The sequence below is a fragment of the Aricia agestis genome, chromosome 1 (genome assembly GCF_905147365.1).
Source record: "Aricia agestis chromosome 1, ilAriAges1.1, whole genome shotgun sequence".
Taxonomy (NCBI): domain Eukaryota; kingdom Metazoa; phylum Arthropoda; class Insecta; order Lepidoptera; family Lycaenidae; genus Aricia; species Aricia agestis.
The window spans coordinates 9346263-9366595 of NC_056406.1; the positions used below are offsets into that span (position 1 = coordinate 9346263).

General features: G+C 36.1%; 2 protein-coding genes across 4 annotated transcripts in view; both read right to left on the bottom strand.

Moving 5' to 3' along the window:
* Nucleotides 1-15626, bottom strand: part of LOC121740193 (protein EFR3 homolog cmp44E) — a 28640-nt gene extending 13014 nt beyond the window's left edge. Inside the window, exons 1-4 of one of the 3 annotated variants that reach the window (XM_042132820.1) lie at nt 15510-15626; nt 2798-3002; nt 893-1043; nt 121-273 (exon numbers count right to left, since the gene is read on the bottom strand). In XM_042132820.1, the coding sequence (XP_041988754.1) occupies nt 121-273; nt 893-1043; nt 2798-3002; nt 15510-15594 (594 nt within the window). In that variant the 5' untranslated portion in view covers nt 15595-15626. Of the gene's footprint in view, nt 1-120; nt 274-892; nt 1044-2797; nt 3003-5518; nt 5646-13649; nt 13756-15509 lie in introns of those variants that run through there. The other 2 variants (XM_042132837.1, XM_042132829.1) reach the window with 2 other exon arrangements.
* LOC121740208 (cyclin-L1) lies at nt 12058-13540 on the bottom strand. Its single transcript, XM_042132847.1, has one exon. It carries the CDS (start codon nt 13351-13353, stop codon nt 12115-12117), a length of 1239 nt encoding a protein of 412 aa, XP_041988781.1. The 5' UTR covers nt 13354-13540; the 3' UTR covers nt 12058-12114.
* Nucleotides 15627-20333: the final 4707 nt, after the last annotated feature.

A 20333-nucleotide genomic window follows, 5' to 3' on the forward strand; every position in this document is an offset into this window, starting at 1 on the left:
ACATAACCGTAACATAACCGGCGTGGTTTTCTGTGAGAACGTGGTATTTCTACGGTCGAGCCGGCCCATTCGTGCCGAAGCATGGCTCTCCCACGTATAATTATTTAGGTATGATCTCACCTGCAACCCCTGTATCCCGGCCAGGCGTATGCTCTCCTGCGTGTTCCTGTCGTGGTGGCTGCTGTGACACATCGCCGAGAACTTCGACACGAAGAAGTCGTACCTGCGATGGTATGACGGCGTGTCTTCCTCGATGTTCGCGAATCGTACGAACTAAGGAAACAGAAAACGAATTAGTATACACTAGCGACCCGCCCCGGCGTCGCACTGGTATAAAATATATAACCACTGAAAAAAATATTAAAATCGATATCCTATGATATATTGTATAGACATAGAAAGTAAAATCATTGTATGTTGGAAATACAGACAGTTGCAGTGTACTTAATGGCAATAAATGGTTCCATTTATTCGTAAACTACAGGCCTACTACGAAACCGTTTTGAGACTCAAACAATCGGACGAGAATGCCGCGTCCTGCTCTAACAACTTCATTTCACGTTTGTTAGAGTAGGACGTAACATTCTCGTACGATTGTTTGAGTCCCAAAACCGTTTCGTGGTACGGGCCCTGACCTGTCGCTACGTTATTTTAGTCACGCACGTTGGCTATTTCGTCTCCAAAGGACCATGGTCCATGGTGATCCATAGCAATTCGTTAATTGGCACGAGTAAAAGAGACAAGCGACAGATCAATTTACGTATCTTTACGTGCGCGGTCTGATTTTAAGCTGATGGGAATTAGGGACAACGCCAAACATTTAACATTTTTTTCTTGCGCCATTGTTATAATTTATAAGATTTCGCAAAGTGCCATAAACAATAGTACTCACACTCTGTGTAGCCAGAACCTGGAGCTGCGGATCGGTAGACTCCAGAAGCTTCTGCACCATCTTGAGGAAGCTCTCCACGAACAGGTTCAGCGTCTGCGAGTGACACGCCAGTAGCAGCTGGTCCATAGCCTCCATCGCTATTATTACGAACCTGAAAAAAATTTTTATTAGGACTCGTTTTTAACAACTAATAGTTTGTAAACCATGACGTGTTTTTTTTATTACGAGCTACAGCCCCTAGTGCGGCTATAGTGATAAAAAATGCCCTGTCTTGTCTCCTCTATGGTATCGGCGAGTAATGAGATCGTAGCCAACAGTGCATTTGTGCATTGCGGATACACTTCCTTGATTTTGCTAAGATATACAAACTATATCTGTTAAGCTACGTTGCCATGATCGAAGCAGACTTACAAACTAACTAACTCTTATCTACTTTTAAGTTTTTACACAACACAAATCATTTCCAAACTCCGGTTTACGCTTTATGTAAAATTTCGCCGTTGACCCACAGCGCTACGATCTAATTAATTCTTTCTGTCCACAGACCCATCTTTGTCAAAGTTAACTTTGTCCAAGAGTACTTTGATCGTGCAACTATACTAACAAGGCTATTTGTTTATTTTTCTTAACTCATATTATACTATACGTCTTACCTATTTGAAATAGGTAAGTATATGAGAACAGATTTAATGTAGAGATGGTTGGTACGTCCAAAACGACATATCGAACTGTTCTGTAGTTAAGTAACAGGAACCAACATAAATGTACACAGTACACATCATAGAAAACCTTGACTTCATTCTATACGGTGCCAAAATGTGTTACACAATAATTTGGCAATGTAAAACCATTTCTTGTTAAACTATAAGTATTTTGAAGTGGTTTGTCACCAGATGGACCTGAAATTACCTTCGACGATCACTTAAGATACGATTATCTTAACGCTTATCTTGACTCTACTACTCTTGATGATAACAATAGGTGTCAAGTTTGCTGCTACTATGTACTAATTTCTAATACCAGGCTTGCGCCAAAAACCCTAAGTGTCTAAACACACTAGGCTGAAAATACGCGGCTGAAGTTCGGCATGATTAAGTCAGCAATGAGTAATGACATACGCATACAATATAACGCGACGTAATTTAGGCATGTTATGTCATCGGTAATTTAAAATACATTACAAGCGTAATCATACCGAACTTCAGCCGCGTATTTTCGGCATGGTGTGTTTAGACACTAAGAGCTCAAAAAAACGATACTTGTGTCCGGAAATACGTTAGTTCTACAGTGCGTCCGTCTTTAAAAAACTAGGAATAAGAAACAATAAGTCGTTAGATGGTTTACCTCAACATTAAATAAATGTACTACATTTTTTCTAAAAATGATATTTTATTGTATGCAAAGAAACATCAATCCGGTTTAAGAATTAAGATAATCCAACATAATATACCTAAGTAATATCCATTACAAAGATCCGAAGGTCAGGGTTAGCTAGTTGTAATTGACGTAAAACGTACATAATTTTTTACATATTTATTATTTAATTTCATGTTAATAATAGCATAATACCAAATAAAATTAAATAATTTTAACAAGGAAATCCATTCCTTGTAATGCTGGCGTAGATTTTCAGTTTTTAATTTTAATTAAGTGTACAAGCTACCTACCTATTTAAAGGAAAAGTGTTTTAGCGTTAGGTTAGATACTGAAATTACTAGTTATGATCATAGCGACACTTACAATCAGAGATTTTCGAGTGCTAACAGACAAAACACTGTATTTACATCGTCAGCAACGTTGTAAATACAGTGTTTTGTCCGATCTGTCAAGCTTTTCTAACGTATCAGACAAGGACAAATATAAACTATAAGATTAGTTTTCGATTGTTTTCCATATTGCACTCACCCATGCCGTCGTCTATAGATGTCTCTAGAAGCCTTCTGGAACAGGTACTCTCCGATCCGGTCGAGCTTCTCGGGGCTGGAGACGGAGTAGAAGGTGAGCTTCTCCATGTTGGACTTGACCAGGCCGTCCTGGGGAGACGCCGGGAAGATGTTGTCCACCAGCCTCTTGTAGCGAGGCCGGAGGGCGGAGCAGCAGCCGCAGCAACCTGGGAAAAAATTGAATTTTTTTTAAATAAAGAACGACTTGTATACAGGCGTATTTTTACATAGGAAAAAGCTTTCCTCATCCCCGACGGGGACCATCAACCGGGATATGCTGTATGCAGCATAGCCCAGCCGTATAAAAAAAAAATAGGCCTTTACATCCGTTGTGGATGATTTATACAGTATTTTTCAGAGCGAAGTAACCACTCCTCAAATACTGTACCTAGTGCCTGGGACAAGATTTTTAAATGTCCGTATGGTTGCCCAAGCGCATACGGCATTCTCGCATCATAGTCGGCCTAGTCCAGAGGAAAGAACTAGTCAATACGTCTGGGACCAACTATGTGCGGGTTTCCTCACGATGTTTTCCTTCACCGTACGAGCGTCCGTATTATGTACTTGAGATCAGAAAATATCTCATAGGTACACGCCTCCACCCGGGTTCGAACCTGCACCCTCTAGGAGTGCGAACCGAAGGTCTACCCATTAGGCCACGGACGCTCTTAGCCCAGCCGTATAAGGTCTATAAAAACTCCATGGTCTCTCAGCTCTCTCCCGTTTAAGGCAAAGTTGCGGGATTGATGTTCTGAAGTTGACAATGTCCTGTAGATGACCTTGATATTTCACTCAACGCGGAAGAGTTTTACAAAGGTACACAGCCTGGCGCCTTTCGTGCAATAACTGTAGGTATTCTAAGCCAAGCCATCAATTACTTATAATAAAAATAAACTTAGCAACTATTATCTAATTAGAGTTATTACAAGTCACATTGTACGGGCAGCGGGCTGGTAAATTGTATTGACATACCTACTTATATAATTTCTTACTTTGTAAAATCTACACTGTGCATGAAATAACACAGGCACAGAAAGTACTAGTAATGTACCCACTACACGCATCACGATATAAAGCGGACTAAAATCCGCAGCAATATTATGTGAACAGAAATATGCCGTAAAAGTTAATCTTGTAAATGTTAGATTCAAAACATAATGATAGTGAAATGAGTTCAAATAACTTCTAATAACATAATATTATTTTAGGATCGAAAGAGTGATGACTAGACATCGGATTATATGCATTTGCATACTTGCATATGCAAATGCATATAATAGCACATTTTTGGCGATAGTGCATATTTTGGCAATTTTTCGTTGATAGTGCATATTTCGGTAGTTTTATGCCCTCGTAGTCTCCAAACTAGCTATCATGACACACACCGAGGCCACAAAACAGAGGTACGATAGATCAAAACACTCCAAATATATGGCTCCATCCCCATTTAAAGAATGCAATACACCCAATAGGTATAACTTAGATGAATGATTGGTCTCGCGCTCGCGCGCACGAGACCAATCATTTATCTAAGAGGTATAATATCTTTCTAGAAACAACATTTTTTTTTGTAGATGGCAACATTAGTAAAAAATTTGAAATAAAGTAGTTAACGATTTAATAAACTTCCATGGGCATTAAGATTGCAACCGGAAAACGTTGGTAGAAAAATATTATTGGTGCTGTTTAAGAAATGAAAAATCCTGGATTTGATGTTATTATAAAAATTGGCGCTTTTATTAACGGCACCACCGCAAAACTCTTCAAAAAAATAATATATTTTAATACTAAGTGACTTGATTGTGCATATTTTGTGCATATTTCGGCCATTTTTTCGTGCATATTTGCATGCATATTTCGGCACTTTGATCGTACATATAATCCGATGTCTAGTGATGACGTTCTCAACATCTTATGTGTCTGAACTCTGAACTCTACCTATGTAGAGTTCAGAGATGAATAGAACATAATCTAAAAAGGTAGGTCTTACAATATTATGGGTGTATGTAAAACTTTATGTAGTATCTTCGCTTGATCCTGCATGGTGGACAATTGCTATATATAATATCATGAATCATGAACGTATTGCCATAATCGTCTATGGTTATCCACGATCGACTTCGATTGTGCATAGGTACTGCTGCGCAATCACGGTTGTCCATCATGGGGCAACGTGAAATGGTGTTTATATTCCAGCGTTACTAGTTTTACGTGAGAGAGCAATGCTTTGGCACGAACGGGCCGGCTCGACCGGAGAAATACCACGGGCTCACAGAAAACCGGCGTGAAACAGCGCTTGCGCTATGTTTCGCCCTTTTCCCTTCCCTACCCTCCCCTATTTCCTTCCCTGCCCTCCCCTATTCCCTTCCCACACAACGCACCTGCAGCTCTTCTGATGCTGCGAGTGTCCATGGGCGACGGAAGTTGCTTTCCATCAGGTGACCCGTTTGCTCGTTTGCCCCCTTATTTCATAAAAAAAAAAACTCGTATAATAACTAATCTCTTCTGGCTTGATCACACCTACCGAGAAGAGTGGCGAGACAGTGTTCAAAGCCAAGCACTCAGCAGCACTCGCTGCTGTGCTGCTCTCGGCCAATTTTACTCGACGATAGAGCACTGTCTCTACACTCTACTCGGCAAATGTAAAGCTCTTTACATAAAGCCATAGTAAACCATAACTTACATGTGAGGTATAAGGTTCTGCTCAGTAGGAAGCATGTCCGATGCACCAGCTTACGTGACGGAAACATTACTAATATTGGGTGGGTTCATTAAATTTATCCTTAACAAATGAATTTAAACGTCAAAATAACAATAATATTTTCCTGTTGAGAGTTACTAACAATTAACAAAGTATCAGAAGCACGTATTGGCGGTTGGATTCACACGTAGGTACTTAATAGCTACTCAATTTAAAGTAGGTAACTATGAAGTACCACCTAATTCCTAAAGGCTAAAGCCAACCTTCTGCTAAAATACCATGTCTTTTCTTTCAACGAAAGAACTTTAGTTTATTATTACTTTCGTTAAAAGAAAAGACATTCGGTGACAATGTGGGTTAAATATTACTAGCTGTTTGACCGAGCTTTGCTCGGTATTCGATAAATAGCCATTAAATGAAGGGACACCGTAGGTGAATAAGGTGCCATACATATTTCTATCCAGTTAAGAATATGATCATTCGGGACATCAATTATCAGAAAATAATAAATGACTAGATGTGTAATTTTACGGAAACCGTACATTTTCCCATATAATAGCTATACTCCTTTCACGTGGTGTACCTACTCTATATCTGTGCCAAATATTGCCATAAAAATTGCTCCAGTAGTTCGTGAGATAAACCCTTTCTAATATTTCCCCCGCTTTTCCCACATTTTCCTGAGTTTCTTTGGTCGTATTAGTCTTAGCGTGATAATATATTATAGCCTATAGCCTTACTCGATAAATTAGCTATTTAACACTGAAATAAGTTTTTAAATCGGTCCTGTGATTTCTGAGATTAGCTCGTTCAAGCAAACATACTCTTCAGGTTTATAAACAAGCAAAGACCATGTCAACCAAGTAGAGACTTATGCAAGCATCGATCGCGACACTAAAAGCCTTACAAGTTGCCAGCTAAGAACAAAATGCCCGAGAAACACAAGAAATTCCTACATAGTGTAAAATTGGTTCTACTTAGTTAATATTACAAAATAGTATTTTGTACAATGACTGCCGTGTATTTTAAAAATACACAGCAGTCATTGGTATTATTTTAACGTTTTTGTTTAAATTAAATTTAAGAAGGAAGCAGGAAGCACAACATAAACAAATAAAATAATTATTATAATAAATACGGAACCATAAAAAATATCAGTATGAATTAAAAAAGTGAAAAAAAGTAAAAAATCGGCCAAGTGCGAGTTGGACTCGCGCACGAAGGGTTCTGTACCATTATAGAGCAAAAATAGGTAGGGAGCCCCTCTTAATTATTTATTTTATTTAAATATTATTATAGTCTAGGAGCCCTAGAACAATTTTTTTTTTATTAGTAACAAGCTAATTTTTCGTGAGTAGCTTTATTTTGATAAGACAAACAACTTTTTTAAGTGCGAAAAATCTTGAAAGTGGTAGCTAACAGAGATAGAAAGAATTTAATACTTTGATTTGATGATCCTAAAATATGGATTGTTCTTCGTAGGACAATGTTACTCCTAAATTATATAACTATTAACCTACAAATATACAAAAAATCTGCTGGTTAGGGTTCCATTTTAGGGTACTGTAGTCAACCAAGTTTTGTTGATTGTTGATAATTGTTTTGTTGATAATTGCTGTGTAGGCTTATAAGCCAAAGAACGATATTAATTAAGCACAAAATACGCAGTAGTTAGGTACGTACTTGTTGAATTCAAGGAAAAATAACGTGTTGCGTTTAGGCAAATAATATTGCTGCCACTGAGACATCCTCTATCTTTTTTTTACCAATATCATCAAGATCTTGAACGGTACTCAATACATCATTAATGTATATTTCCATATTGTAGTAGTCAGAGAGTCTCATTCGATATAGTCTTCGTTGTAGCGCAAGTCTACGTCCCATTCCGCGGTCTTCGTAGGCATTAATTCTTCGTAAAAATAAATTTGCCTAAACTCAACACGTTATTTTTCCTTGAATTCAACAGTACTGTATTAAAATAAACAGTAATCAAGAAACACTGATAAGTGATAAGTGATAACACAATCTCTAATGTGTACAATCTATACCTAGCAACTCAGATTCCCTAAAATTAAGTTACAGGCACTTTGACACAAGCACTAAGGTGTGTGGCTGTCAAAATTTGGACCAATCATAGAGCCGATCCGCGTCTTGAGACCGAGATGCATCTTGAGTACTGACTATTTATACCGGCCTAAGACGCGTTCACTAAAGCACTTATTTCACTATAATTAGGTATAACAGTCCACTGTTTGTTATTTAGCTGACATTCGTAACCAATACAAATTGACCGATACTTCAAGAATCGCACATTAGAATGTCGAGAGATAATAAACGCCCGTGATAAGAAAGATAGTACACGCTTCAATGGACCCGATGCCCTACTTATCTACTGGGGTGTCAACATGGTTCGAACACTAGGAAATACATACAAGAAGCAATAAGAGGCTTAAGCTCGGTACACACTACCGAAGTTTAAAACTTCCAAGCTACCTATCAAAACCAAGTAATCCTTAAAGACGTTCCGCCAGAAAAGGCTACTTCTCTACATATGTAATATGTATAGTCTGTCAAAAAAGTGAAGAAATTAATAATCGGCCAAGTACGAGTCGGACTCGCGCACGAAGGGTTCCGTACCGTTATAGAGAAAAAATAGGCCAAAAATTGTGTTTTTGTATGGGAGCCCCCCTTAATTATTTATTTTATTTAAATATTATTACTAATTATTAAAGTACACATAATATATACCTATATAAGGCCTTTGTGAAAATTTCAAGTGCCTTCCTTTTATCGTTATTGATTACGAGCAATAAAGGCCAAAAAAATCACGTTTGTTGTATGGGAGCCCCCCTTAAATATTAATAATATTTTGTCTTTAGTATCGGCTGTTATAGTAGAAACAGATATACACAATCTGTGAAAATTTCAGAAGTCTAGCTATAGCGGTTCTTGAGATACAGCCTGGCGACATACAGACAGACAGACAGACAGACAGACAGACAGACAGACAGACAGACAGACGGACAGACAACGAAGTCTTAGTAATAAGGTCCCGTTTTTACCCTTTGGGTATGGAACCCTAATAAAAAGTGGCAACATCGTAGTGTCATCCCTTTTTTCTTAGATTGATTTGAAAGGGATGACACTACGATGTTGCCACTTTTTAATTTCTTCACTTTTTTGACAGACTATAACATTGTTTGCAGAAAGCACCTACTTTGTATAGCCGTGCACTGAATTCGATATTTGTCACTGCTACCACTTAGCCTATTTTAATTTCACATAGACTGTAGACACCAAGATAAGTAGAGAGTATCAAAATTCAAAGTTCTTGAATATCTGCTTAAACTTTAAGCACCTTTCGAAGGTCGCTTACAAAACGGATATCCTTTTACCAGATCTAGCAGTTTTACCGACGCCGATTGAAAAAGTGCCCAGGTTTATTCCCACATGCGTTATTTACCTATACTGCAAAAATGACGGTAACGTTAGTCAGTGAGCGTTGTAAGGGAATAAAAAATATTTTAGATATAATAAAATGTGATTTCAAACGAGAGACACAGACATTGAACGTTTCACAAAGAAGGGCACGAAAGTACTAATTCAGAACTGGAACGGGCGACAGTTTCGGTTAAATATAAACGGGATAGCACACAAAAATAGACATCTGCAGTTCATCGGACAATAGTCTAAAATTAATTATATCAATACAGAGACAAAGTCAGTGACCCGTAAGAGGGGTGACAGCAGGAAAAGATTAGTCTCCTGAAAAGGTCATTCTAGAAATAAATCTGATAAGGTCACTTATGAATTGTTTAAAATACAGAATGTAACAAAACTAAGTGATAATACTTTAGGGTGGAGTGTATGTGTGCCTTATATATTATACAGAGTTCACTGTGAAAGTAGCAGCGCTGAAAGAGCAACATTTTTTTATGTGATTTGTATGGACAAGTGCCCTATGGGTCACGATTCACGAGTTTCCCCATACAAAAGTAAAAAAAATTGGTCTCTCAGCGCTGAATGCTTTCACAGTGAACTCTGTATAATATATAAGGCAATATGTGTTGTAAGTTGGTAAGTAAAGTGAAACAAAATTTCTAAAATATTTTTTAGGGATGTTAAAATGTAGTTTATTATGAAGATATGGGCAGTCGATGTTACCATTGATTATTTTTATTAGATAAGACAAGTCTGTTATATTTCTGCGAATCGTTAACGGTAAAAAATGAAAATGTCTACATCTGTCCACATAGGTCGGTAAGTAGTAACCACTTTTGAATTGAAGGAAGCGTAGAAACCGCTTTTGAATGGATTCTATTCTATTGACATAAATGTGATATTTGGGGTTCCAAACCTCAGATGCATATTCTAGTACGCTTCGGACATAAGCACAATATAAAATTTTGCATACTTTTAGAGAAGAGAAGTTTCTACTCATCCTAATGATAAAACCAAGAGCCTTTGACGCCTTGTTAACTATGAGATCAATATGCTTATCGAATAATAATTTTGAGTCTACCATGACTCCCAAGTCTCTCATATTAATTGTTCTCTTAAGTACAGTACCCCTGATGTTATAGGAAAAATTTATTAATTTAATATTTCGCGAGAAAGTCAAGGCATAACATTTAGAGATGTTGAGATCTAGCTTATTAGCTAGACAGTATTCATTAAATCGATCAAGGTCTTCTTGAAGTAGTTGAGAATCAGTATTAGAACTAATGTTTTTGAATTTTTTTTTATCATCCGCGTAAGTCAAGAAATTTGAGTGTTTAAAACAAAGTGATATATCATTAAGGAAGATCGCAAACAGGAGAGGACCTAGGAGTGAGCCTTGGGGGACACCCGAAGGAACAATAGTCCAATAAGATATAAAGCCGTTAATAGCGACAGCTTGCGAACGATTAGCTATATAAGACGAAAACCACCGCAGCAAATTACCATGAATTCCTGCATTATATAATTCTTTTAGTAAAATAGAGTGATCTATGCGGTCAAATGCTTTAAAGGGAAGGTTTTAAAGTGACACGAAGTTCACTGGGACAGCTAGTATCATATAATATTATAAAGGCGAAAGTTTGGATGTGAGTATGGATGTTTGTTACTCTTTAACGCAAAAACTAATGAACGGATTTTAATTAAACTTTACAATAAAGTAATAGCTTACATGTCAGAATAACACATAGGCTACTATTATACCGACTTTCAAAATTGAGGAGGTGTTATGTTCGTTTTTTTATGTTGAACAATGATTACTCCCCCGTTTGGGATGCGATTTTCAAAAATTTTCTTTTGATGTACTGGTTATCATTCCAATTTAGTACCATATTCATAAAAGTTGTGAAAATCGAGGGAACTCCTCAAAATTTATATGGAAACATATTGTGGTGACTTCGGTTTCGTGAGCAGTATTCTAAGCATATACTACTAACAAGTAAGATTTTGCACCAAAGTATACCATGGTTCGGAAGATGCTGAGAGAACTCCTGACTCTTTATAGAATATCTAAGATACAAGTTTGGGAGTTTCGGCGTTGTTTTAAGAACGGAAAGCATATATGCTACTATGCAAATTACATTCGTCATCATCATCATCATCACTACCATAAACCATTAATGTTAAATCGACCCGTTTTGACCCTATCATTGGTACTTTTCATAGTATTTTATTATACTTATATTACTTAAGCCGCGGGTAACACCACGGGGCACAGCTTGTATACAATGATTAAATAAATCTCAATTTCATTTAAGTCAATCGTCTTCCGGGATCATAATACTTATTAGAAAACACAGCAAAATGTTACAGCCCGCCCTTAAGTAAGCTTCTTACAGATTTTTTTAATAAAGTTTTTTAAATTATAACTTGATTTAAATATATAATATAAATCTCAAAGAAATTTAAAAGAATATTAAAATAAAATTAACTTACTAAGTAGCATGGGCGTTGGGCGTATATAAGGGGGGTGTCATGGAGGTACGGACCCCCCCCCCCCCATTACTATCCATCTTACTTGTCCAATTTCAACAATAATATATGTACTTCGCCGATTAAAATCGGTGCGGTACATATTGTATAAAAAAATATTTTTGATTTCCTAAACATGTTGCCTATTTCCTGGGGCGGAACCCTTCATGGGTGATTCCAACTCGCACTTGGCCACTTTTGTACGTTAGGGGACCCCCCCCCCCCCAGCGTACTTGATATTTTAGTACAATTCAATGAATAAATAACAAATATGTAATGTAAGGTATAACAATATAAAAGCTACTTGTTACTAATTGTAATGACTAATGACAATAATTATGATAGTAACAAGTAACTTTTATTATTGTCAACAATAGAAGAACAAATTCTACCTTTAAACAAATACCTGCTTAATAATAAAGATATATTTCATCAGACTGAACTAATAAAAAAATTATATATTTTCTTATTCTTAGATCTTAATGATCAGATACAGAAATAATATTGAATATTTTCAAAAAGCAGGAATGATAAGAAGTAAAAACACAAAATATTAGAATGTATTATTAATTTATTAGAATCAAAGTTTGAATAGGTAACAATAGAAATTAATGCTTTCTTTTATCATCACGGCTATCTCTACTTGACTTGGAACGCTCATAATCATCATATTTTCTTGATGAACCCCGACTGCGTTTGTCATCAGATCGTCTGTCTCTTGTCCGTTCTGTATCCCGATCACGAGACCTAGACTTGTGCCTTTTGCTTGAATATTCTCTTTTTCGATCATATGGTGATCGCGATCTTCTCTCACGCTTTTTATGGCTACTGTGATACTTAGATGAGAGTGGAGGAGTTTTTGGAGACTTTTCTTTTTTAGACTCACGCTTTGAATCTCTTGATGTTGATGCTGTTGGAGAATCAATTTTCTTTTCGTCTTGTTTAGCGTCTCTTTCCTTTTGAGCTTGTATATGCTTATTGGCTTGATAAATCTTTTTTAACATATCAACTTTGCTCTCTAGATCATCCGGATTAACCTTTGGACGTTTATAAAGCTGCAATATACACATTGATACCTCTCGTATATCTTCTTCTGTTACTTTGAACAAAAGGAACCAATGTGGATTATTTGGCAGAGGCAAGCCAATTTTACGAGCTGTCAGGTAAATACAAGCACAGGCTATAGTCTCAGGAGGAAATCTCATGAATACATTGGTTCTCAGGGCATCATTCATATAGTTCCAGGACATTTGCATTAATTGCTTATTCTTCTCATATTTTAGAAGCTGAAGGTACACCACAATTAACTTGTGAGGATGTTTCACGTGAACACAGAAGCCGAGTTCCTTTAGAATGCGACGCTCTGCTTTAATCACTTGATTTTTTAATTCAATATAATTTTGGTCAACAATCAAAGGTGATATTGTCCTTTGAGCACGGACTTGCTTGATATGGTGAAAAACATTAATCACGTCTCTTATTCGACACGGTTTCTCCTCTACTTTGGACGCTAAATATATGCTACCCATTGCAGTGGTTTCCATTGGATATCTAACAAAAGATTTTGAGTAGTAAAAGCGTTGTAGGTACATCTGACCCGTGGCCATAGCTACTTGCGGAAGTTTGAGAAGGATGCCCGCGGTTTGAATCATTTCACATCCCAAGATTCGTAAATCTGTTTCTGTTTCATGGTCCAATCCATCTGCTTGTGATGGAGTTTCTTTAAATGCTGATTCCGGCAGTAAACAGTTGTGAAGAGTTAGCACTATCTTTCCGTAGGTTTTTTGTGGTTTTGCAGGTGTGGTATTAGTAGTTTTTGTTTGATTCTGCACGGTAGTTGTAGTCATTTTTACTTCAGATAATATCGATGTCAATTTAACACAAACACTTGATAACTAATACATGATTATTAAAGATAAGTTGTCTACAGCACAGTACGAATCAGTGTCGTTAGTTTACCAATATATATTATTGAAAATGATTACGAAGATTTTTGCAATAAACGCGACAAAATGTTAAATGACAGATGTACTTCTGCCTACTGCCAAGATGGCGCTCCTTGAGCAGATGTCATAAAACCTACATCAAAATAAATCAGCTGAGACGAGATAAATTTACTCTAAAAAGCTATTTTATAACTTACCTTGAGCCATATTTTTCGTTTATTTTAAGTCTTTATAACATTAATCATCGAAAACTTTTGTTTACACTAAAGTCAACGATATCAAAATCTGACTCATTTTGGGAGCTCACAGATAATAATTCACAGATATCGTATCAAATATGAAAAACGTCAATTTTATAAGTTCTAGGTTTTTGTATATTTGCACTTGAGATTTCACATGTTTGTACCTAGGTTAAGTACCTAGGCATGCAATTAAAATGCTGGATAATTATTTATGTAACGCAACAGGATAGAAAATAAAATAGTTTTACAAAAGTTAGAAAATGGTGCACTGAATCTTTTGCTTCCAGCTTCACCCATTTTAAAGGAAAAAAAATATTGACGGCTAGACTCGGCAGTCGGCACTGCCGAGTGGCGCCAAAGGTGAATTAAAAATCAATATGGAAATTTTATTAGAGGCAAAATATGTATCCCCTATACAGCGGCTGTCAAATATATATTTTATTGCTATCTGTCGAAACCAATATTGGTCTCACCCGCAGACGGGGGTATTTTTTTTTTTGAATTTGGTTCTAGTTAGATTTCCCAGATTCTAATTGGAATGATGTTAATTTAAATTAACAATCATAAAGTATATTAAATAGTCTTTATTTTCTTCTAACTTTGTGTCTGACTAAATATAAAAATGAATCTAGCAAAGAACTTTAAAAAAAAAGCTAATGTAAAATCTAAACAATTTTATGATTTTTATTTAAATAAAACAAAATTGGATTCTCAAATTGTATTTTATTTACACTTCAGCACATTAGGTATAATATACAAACAAAACTTTACATGCCACCATACATTTTATTTACACAACACATGTTTTAAAATAATCACAAAGGTCAGCCACTTGAATGAACCCTCAAAAGTGGGTGTCACATTTCTACAAACAACTAAATGACTAATGCTTCTATGGACACAGATGTTTTGTTTATAGTAAGTTGAGTATATTATTTACTTAATACAAAAGCATCACAAAGCTACAATAAATATATCTTGAGTAGGGGATAGAAATAAAATAACATAAAAACTTGTGTGAAAATCAGATCTTTATTAAAACATTATTTTTAGCGTGCCTATCAACACTACCAGAAATATTATATATTTTCTAAGATATAGATAGAACATACGTTCAAACAAATCGATAGATTACGACATACACGGAGGTCAATGACTTTATAATGGCCGCCTTTATGTGTCAACAATAGGAAGTGCGATCGTATTTTATTGAAATATAAACTTGTATGATTGAAATACATCCCCCCACTGAATTTATCCAAAACTTAATAAGTTGTTTGTCTTGAATATAACATTTACTTATGTTTTCAATAATACCTTAGTTGTAAAGATGACAATAAAATCACGTTCGCGGTTTGTCAGTTGATAATTTTACCGTCACATACATATTTTTATCGAATTTTAATGAAAATCTGGTATAATGAGTATAAATAATAAATCATTACTAACGCTTCCATAGTTTATTTCACTTGGTTTATAAAAATCAATGCGAACACGCCGAAATTTTTCACCTAAATGTATGACGTTAGTCACTGTAAATAGTCATTTTTCATTGACATTTAACTTTTTTATTTTGTACCAAGCCGAGCGTGGTAAAGACACCACAGATAAGCTCCTTTCTTTTTCTTTTTAATTGCAATGCGGCACTAAGGGGCAAATGCCTTGAAGCCATACAATTTGAGCGTGTAATTTGACCCGGTGCCATTCCAGTGACGGGCGGCAGCCGCTGACAGGGGTTTTTCCCATATTCCAGTGAGCGGAATGCCGCACTATAGGGGGTATTCTAAAAATAAAATAAGTACTAAAAATACTTACAGCCTGGGTCTGTGCATTTTTGAATAAAAGAGTCCAGAAAGTCATGTCCATCACTGGATTTAAAACAACATTTAACAAAAGACATTATTTATTATTTACTAAATACGAGTAACGAGTTCGTTGATTATTTATTTAAATTTTATAACAATTACTTATTTTAGCTAAACAGGTAGCAATACCACTTTCACTGAAGCATGATATTTTATCTTTATTTAATCAACATTATTCAAATATTATATTATAAATTCCAAAATAAATACATAATATTATCAACATTAAATTAAAACTATGCTTCTTTTACTTGTAAAAATACTTATGTCACTGTTCAAAATATTCTATTTATATAACACAGTTTATAATTTAAACAGTAAACTTTTGTTTTTAGGTCAAACAAGTCAGAATATAGTCCAAAAATAATCGCAGGTACTATAAGTACTTATAACTACTTGCTACTGAGCTAGATACAAGCTGTTGTACTTGTTACTTGAATGAAATCGAAATAAATGCTAACCGACCAAATACAGTAACCATCTTATCATAGATTTTGAAATGCCAATTGAGGACTTTTAACTTTTGTTGGATTATGCGCAGGTATTCATTGATACGTCAAAACTCAAAAGCATCGTAATTTGTAAACCTGTCAATAGATGTCACTAAATCGTCCAAAAGGAAATTATTTTTAGCCTCAATTGATAGATGTCACTACTTACTTTATAACAGTACTTTCTGCAGTTACCACTAGATGCCTCTGTATGTACCTGTCAGGGTGACCATATGTGGCAGGTTCCTGCCATTTTGGCAGGATTGGCGTCTTATTTTGGCCTGAGGCATGATCGGTTGACGTTTTAAAAACTTGGCAGGTTTTGGCAGGATTGGCGTATGAAAAATAAATGTTATTTTTGCATCAAAAAAGTCAGTGATTTATTAGAATCTGATAGTAGCAATTCAAATTCTGTTTTAAGTGTAGATAATTTTTGGGGTGCAATAGGCAAAATGCGAAATTCTAATAGACAGTATAATTATTTTGTATTGTGCCGCTAAAACCAAGCAACCGGAGCAACAAATACTAAAATCAAAATAAAATTAATATTCAAGGGGGGCTCCCATACAACAAACGTGATTTTTTTGCTCGTAATCAATAATGGCAACAGCTAAACGCTTTAAATTTTCACAAAATCCTTATTAATAGTAATAATAATTAAATTACAATATAATTTATATTATATAAATAATATAAATAAGCGTAGGTACTTTCTGATTTCTCTTTGTAACGGTGCGGAACCCTTGGTGAGCGAGCCCGACTCGCACTTGGCTGATTTTATAAACAAACATGTTGCATTTATGTTGCATGAATGGTGAGCGTAGTGATTGCAAATTTTCCTTCAAACCTACAAAATGAATCGCATGAACAAATCAGAAATCTATGTTTAAAGATGAAGAAATGGAAGAAGACGATGCGAATGTTTAATCTAATAAAAAATGCAATATATTATATGTTTTTTTTTACTTTTCTTACTTTAAAACAACAGTAAAATATAAAGATGGCAGTATTTGGGCATTTTTACTACAGGCTTTAGCAGGATTTGGCAGTTTTTTGACCAAAGTAAGGCAGGATCTGTAATTTAAATATGGTCACCCTGGTACCTGTCCAATGTCCATAATTTCAGTCAACTTGATCTGCAATAATTCTTGTTCAAAATTAGAGCCTTATTACATAATTATTATTATAATATGAGTTACAACTGGTATCACATAATTTACGGAGCATATTATAAAATATTACACTAGCCGAGCTTTGTGAGGGCCCGGCTCGCGTCGCTTTTCTGCGTGGTATAGCCTATATGTAATAATCGTAATCTTTTTTAAGTAAGTATAAGTACCTACTTATATTTTAATAGTATCCAAGCCTTGACTGACCGATGATAACACATCTACATAGTACTTAATATAAATAAAAATTACTTACTAATAACTATAACTACGTTATAAAGTCTACTTTACAATGCTACTTTTCCATCAAGTATGTACAATATTATTATATACATGTTTAAATAAGTACGATAATATTATTAACTAGCTGTTGCTCGCGACTTCGTCCGCGTGGACTTTAGTTTATAGTTGTTCCCGTACATCGATTGAGTCGTTTACGCTCAAATCATAAAAGTATATTGTGTGGGAACCGCACATTTTTCCGGGACAAAAAACATTCCTTGTCCCAGATTCAAAATATATTAAAATATAGTTTAGGCGAAAATCATAAATATCATTTTATACGTGGGAGAGCCTTGCTTCGGCACGAATGGGCCGGCTCGATCGGAGAAATACCACGCTCTCACAGAAAACCGGCGTCCAACAGCGCTTGCGCTGTGTTTCGCCGAGTGAGTGAGTTTACCGGAGGCCCAATCCACTATCCTATTCCTTTCCCTACCCTCCCCTATTCCCTTCCCTTCCCTTCCCTTCCCTACCCTCCCCTATTACCCTATTCCCTCTTAAAAGGCCGGCAACGCACCTGCAGCTCTTCTGATGCTGCGAGTGACCATGGGCGACGGAAGTTGCTTTCCATCAGGTGACCCGTTTGCTCGTTTGCCCCCTTATTTTCATTTAAAAAAAACAGCGCTTGCGCTGTGTTTCGCCGAGTGAGTGAGTTTACCGGAGGCCCAATCCCCTACCCTAATCCCTTTCCTACCCTCCCCTATAATTACCCTTTTCCCTCTTAAAAGGCCGGCAACGCACCTGCAGCTCTTCTGATGCTGCGAGTGACCATGGGCGACGGAAGTTGCTTTCCATCAGGTGACCCGTTTGCTCGTTTGCCCCCTTATTTTCATTTAAAAAAAAACAGCGCTTGCGCTGTGTTTCGCCGAGTGAGTGAGTTTACCGGAGGCCCAATCCCCTACCCTAATCCCTTTCCTACCCTCCCCTATAATTACCCTTTTCCCTCTTAAAAGGCCGGCAACGCACCTGCAGCTCTTCTGATGCTGCGAGTGTCCATGGGCGACGGAAGTTGCTTTCCATCAGGTGACCCGTTTGCTCGTTTGCCCCCTTATTTCATAAAAAAAAGTTAATATATAATAAGTTAATGTGCAGGAACCGTATATTTTCCGGGATAAAAAGTATATCTTGTCCTTTCCCGAGACTGAAAGTATTGCCATACTAAATTCCATCAAAAATCAAAATAGATTGAATAGTTTAGGCGATAATCATAAAAGTTTATTGTGCGGGAACCGTACATTTTCCGGGACATAATTAGTATTCTTTGTCCTTTCCGGAAACTCAAAGTATCTCCATACCAAATTCCATCAAAATAGATTGAATAGTTGACGCGCGAATGATAAAAGTATATTGTGCAATAACCGTAAATTTTTCCGGGACAAAATGTATCCTATGATCTTTATCGGGACTCAAAGTATCTTTATACCAAATTTCAGCAAAATGGGTCCAGCCGTTTACGCGTGATGTCAAGACCACGCGAAATATAACGTTCCGCGCAGCTTCGCCCGCGTAAATTAGATATTTCACAGACAAATTAGTCCACAAAAATAGCATATGATCCTTTACGTGGTCTACTTCTTATCTGTGCCAAATAATAGAAAAATTGCTCCAGTAGTTCGTGAGATAAGCCCTTTCAAATAATTTCCCCCATTTTTTTCCACATTTTCCGCTATTTCTTCGCTCCTATTAGTTTTAGCGTGATAAAATATAACCTATAGCCTTTCTCAGTAAATGGGCTATCTAACACTGAAAGAATTTTTGAAATCAGAGCAGTACTTCCTGAGATAAGCGCGTTCAAATAAGCCCTTTCAAATAATTTCCCCCATTTTTTACACATTTTCCTCTATTTCTTCGCTCCTATTGGACTTAGCGCAATAAAGTATAGCCTATAGCATTTCTCGATAAATAGGCTATCTAACACTGAAAGAATTTTTTTATCGGACCAGTAGTTCCTGAGATTAGCGCGTTCAAATAAGCCCTTTCAAATAATTTATCCCGTTTTTCCCACACTTTCCTCTATTTCTTCGCTCCTATTGGACTTAGCGCAATAAAGTATAGCCTATAGCATTTCTTGATAAATAGGCTATCTAACACTGAAATAATTTTTTTAATCGGACCAGTAGTTCCTGAGATTAGCGCGTTCAAATAAGCCCTTTCAAATAATTTTCCCCCGTTTTTTCCACACTTTCCTCTATTTCTTCGCTCCTATTAGTATTAGCGTGATAAAATATAGCCTATAGCCTTCCTCAATAAATGGGCTATCTAACACTAAAAGAATTTTCTAAATCGGACCAGTAGTTCCTGAGATTAGCGCGTTCAAATAAGCCCTTTCAAATAATTTCCCCCGTTTTTCTACATTTTCCTCTATTTCTTCGTTTCTATTAGTCTTAGCGTGATAATATATAGCCTATAGCTTTCCTCGATAAATGGGCTATCTAACACTGAAAGAATTTTTCAAATCGGACCAGTAGTTCCTGAGATTAGCGCGTTCAAACAAACAAACAAACAAACTAACAAACTCTGCAGAATTATAATATTAGTATAGATTACCTATATTGATATATTTTGATACTAATGGTGATAAGTGTTTAAAATTATAGACTTTAATTTACTGAAACCTATAATAGATATCAGTGTATCTCCATTAGGGTATTATGCATAGAATTCCGCATTTTTTTTTTTTTTGGAACAAAATAATATATGCCATTGTTTAGCGTATTAGCGTATGCACACGTGAATAGTTAATATGAGTGCAAGTGCTATAACGTCGCTGCCAATTCGTGACTTAAATGAATACCAACCTTTTAGCCTGGGGCCAATTACCCGTGAAGATTA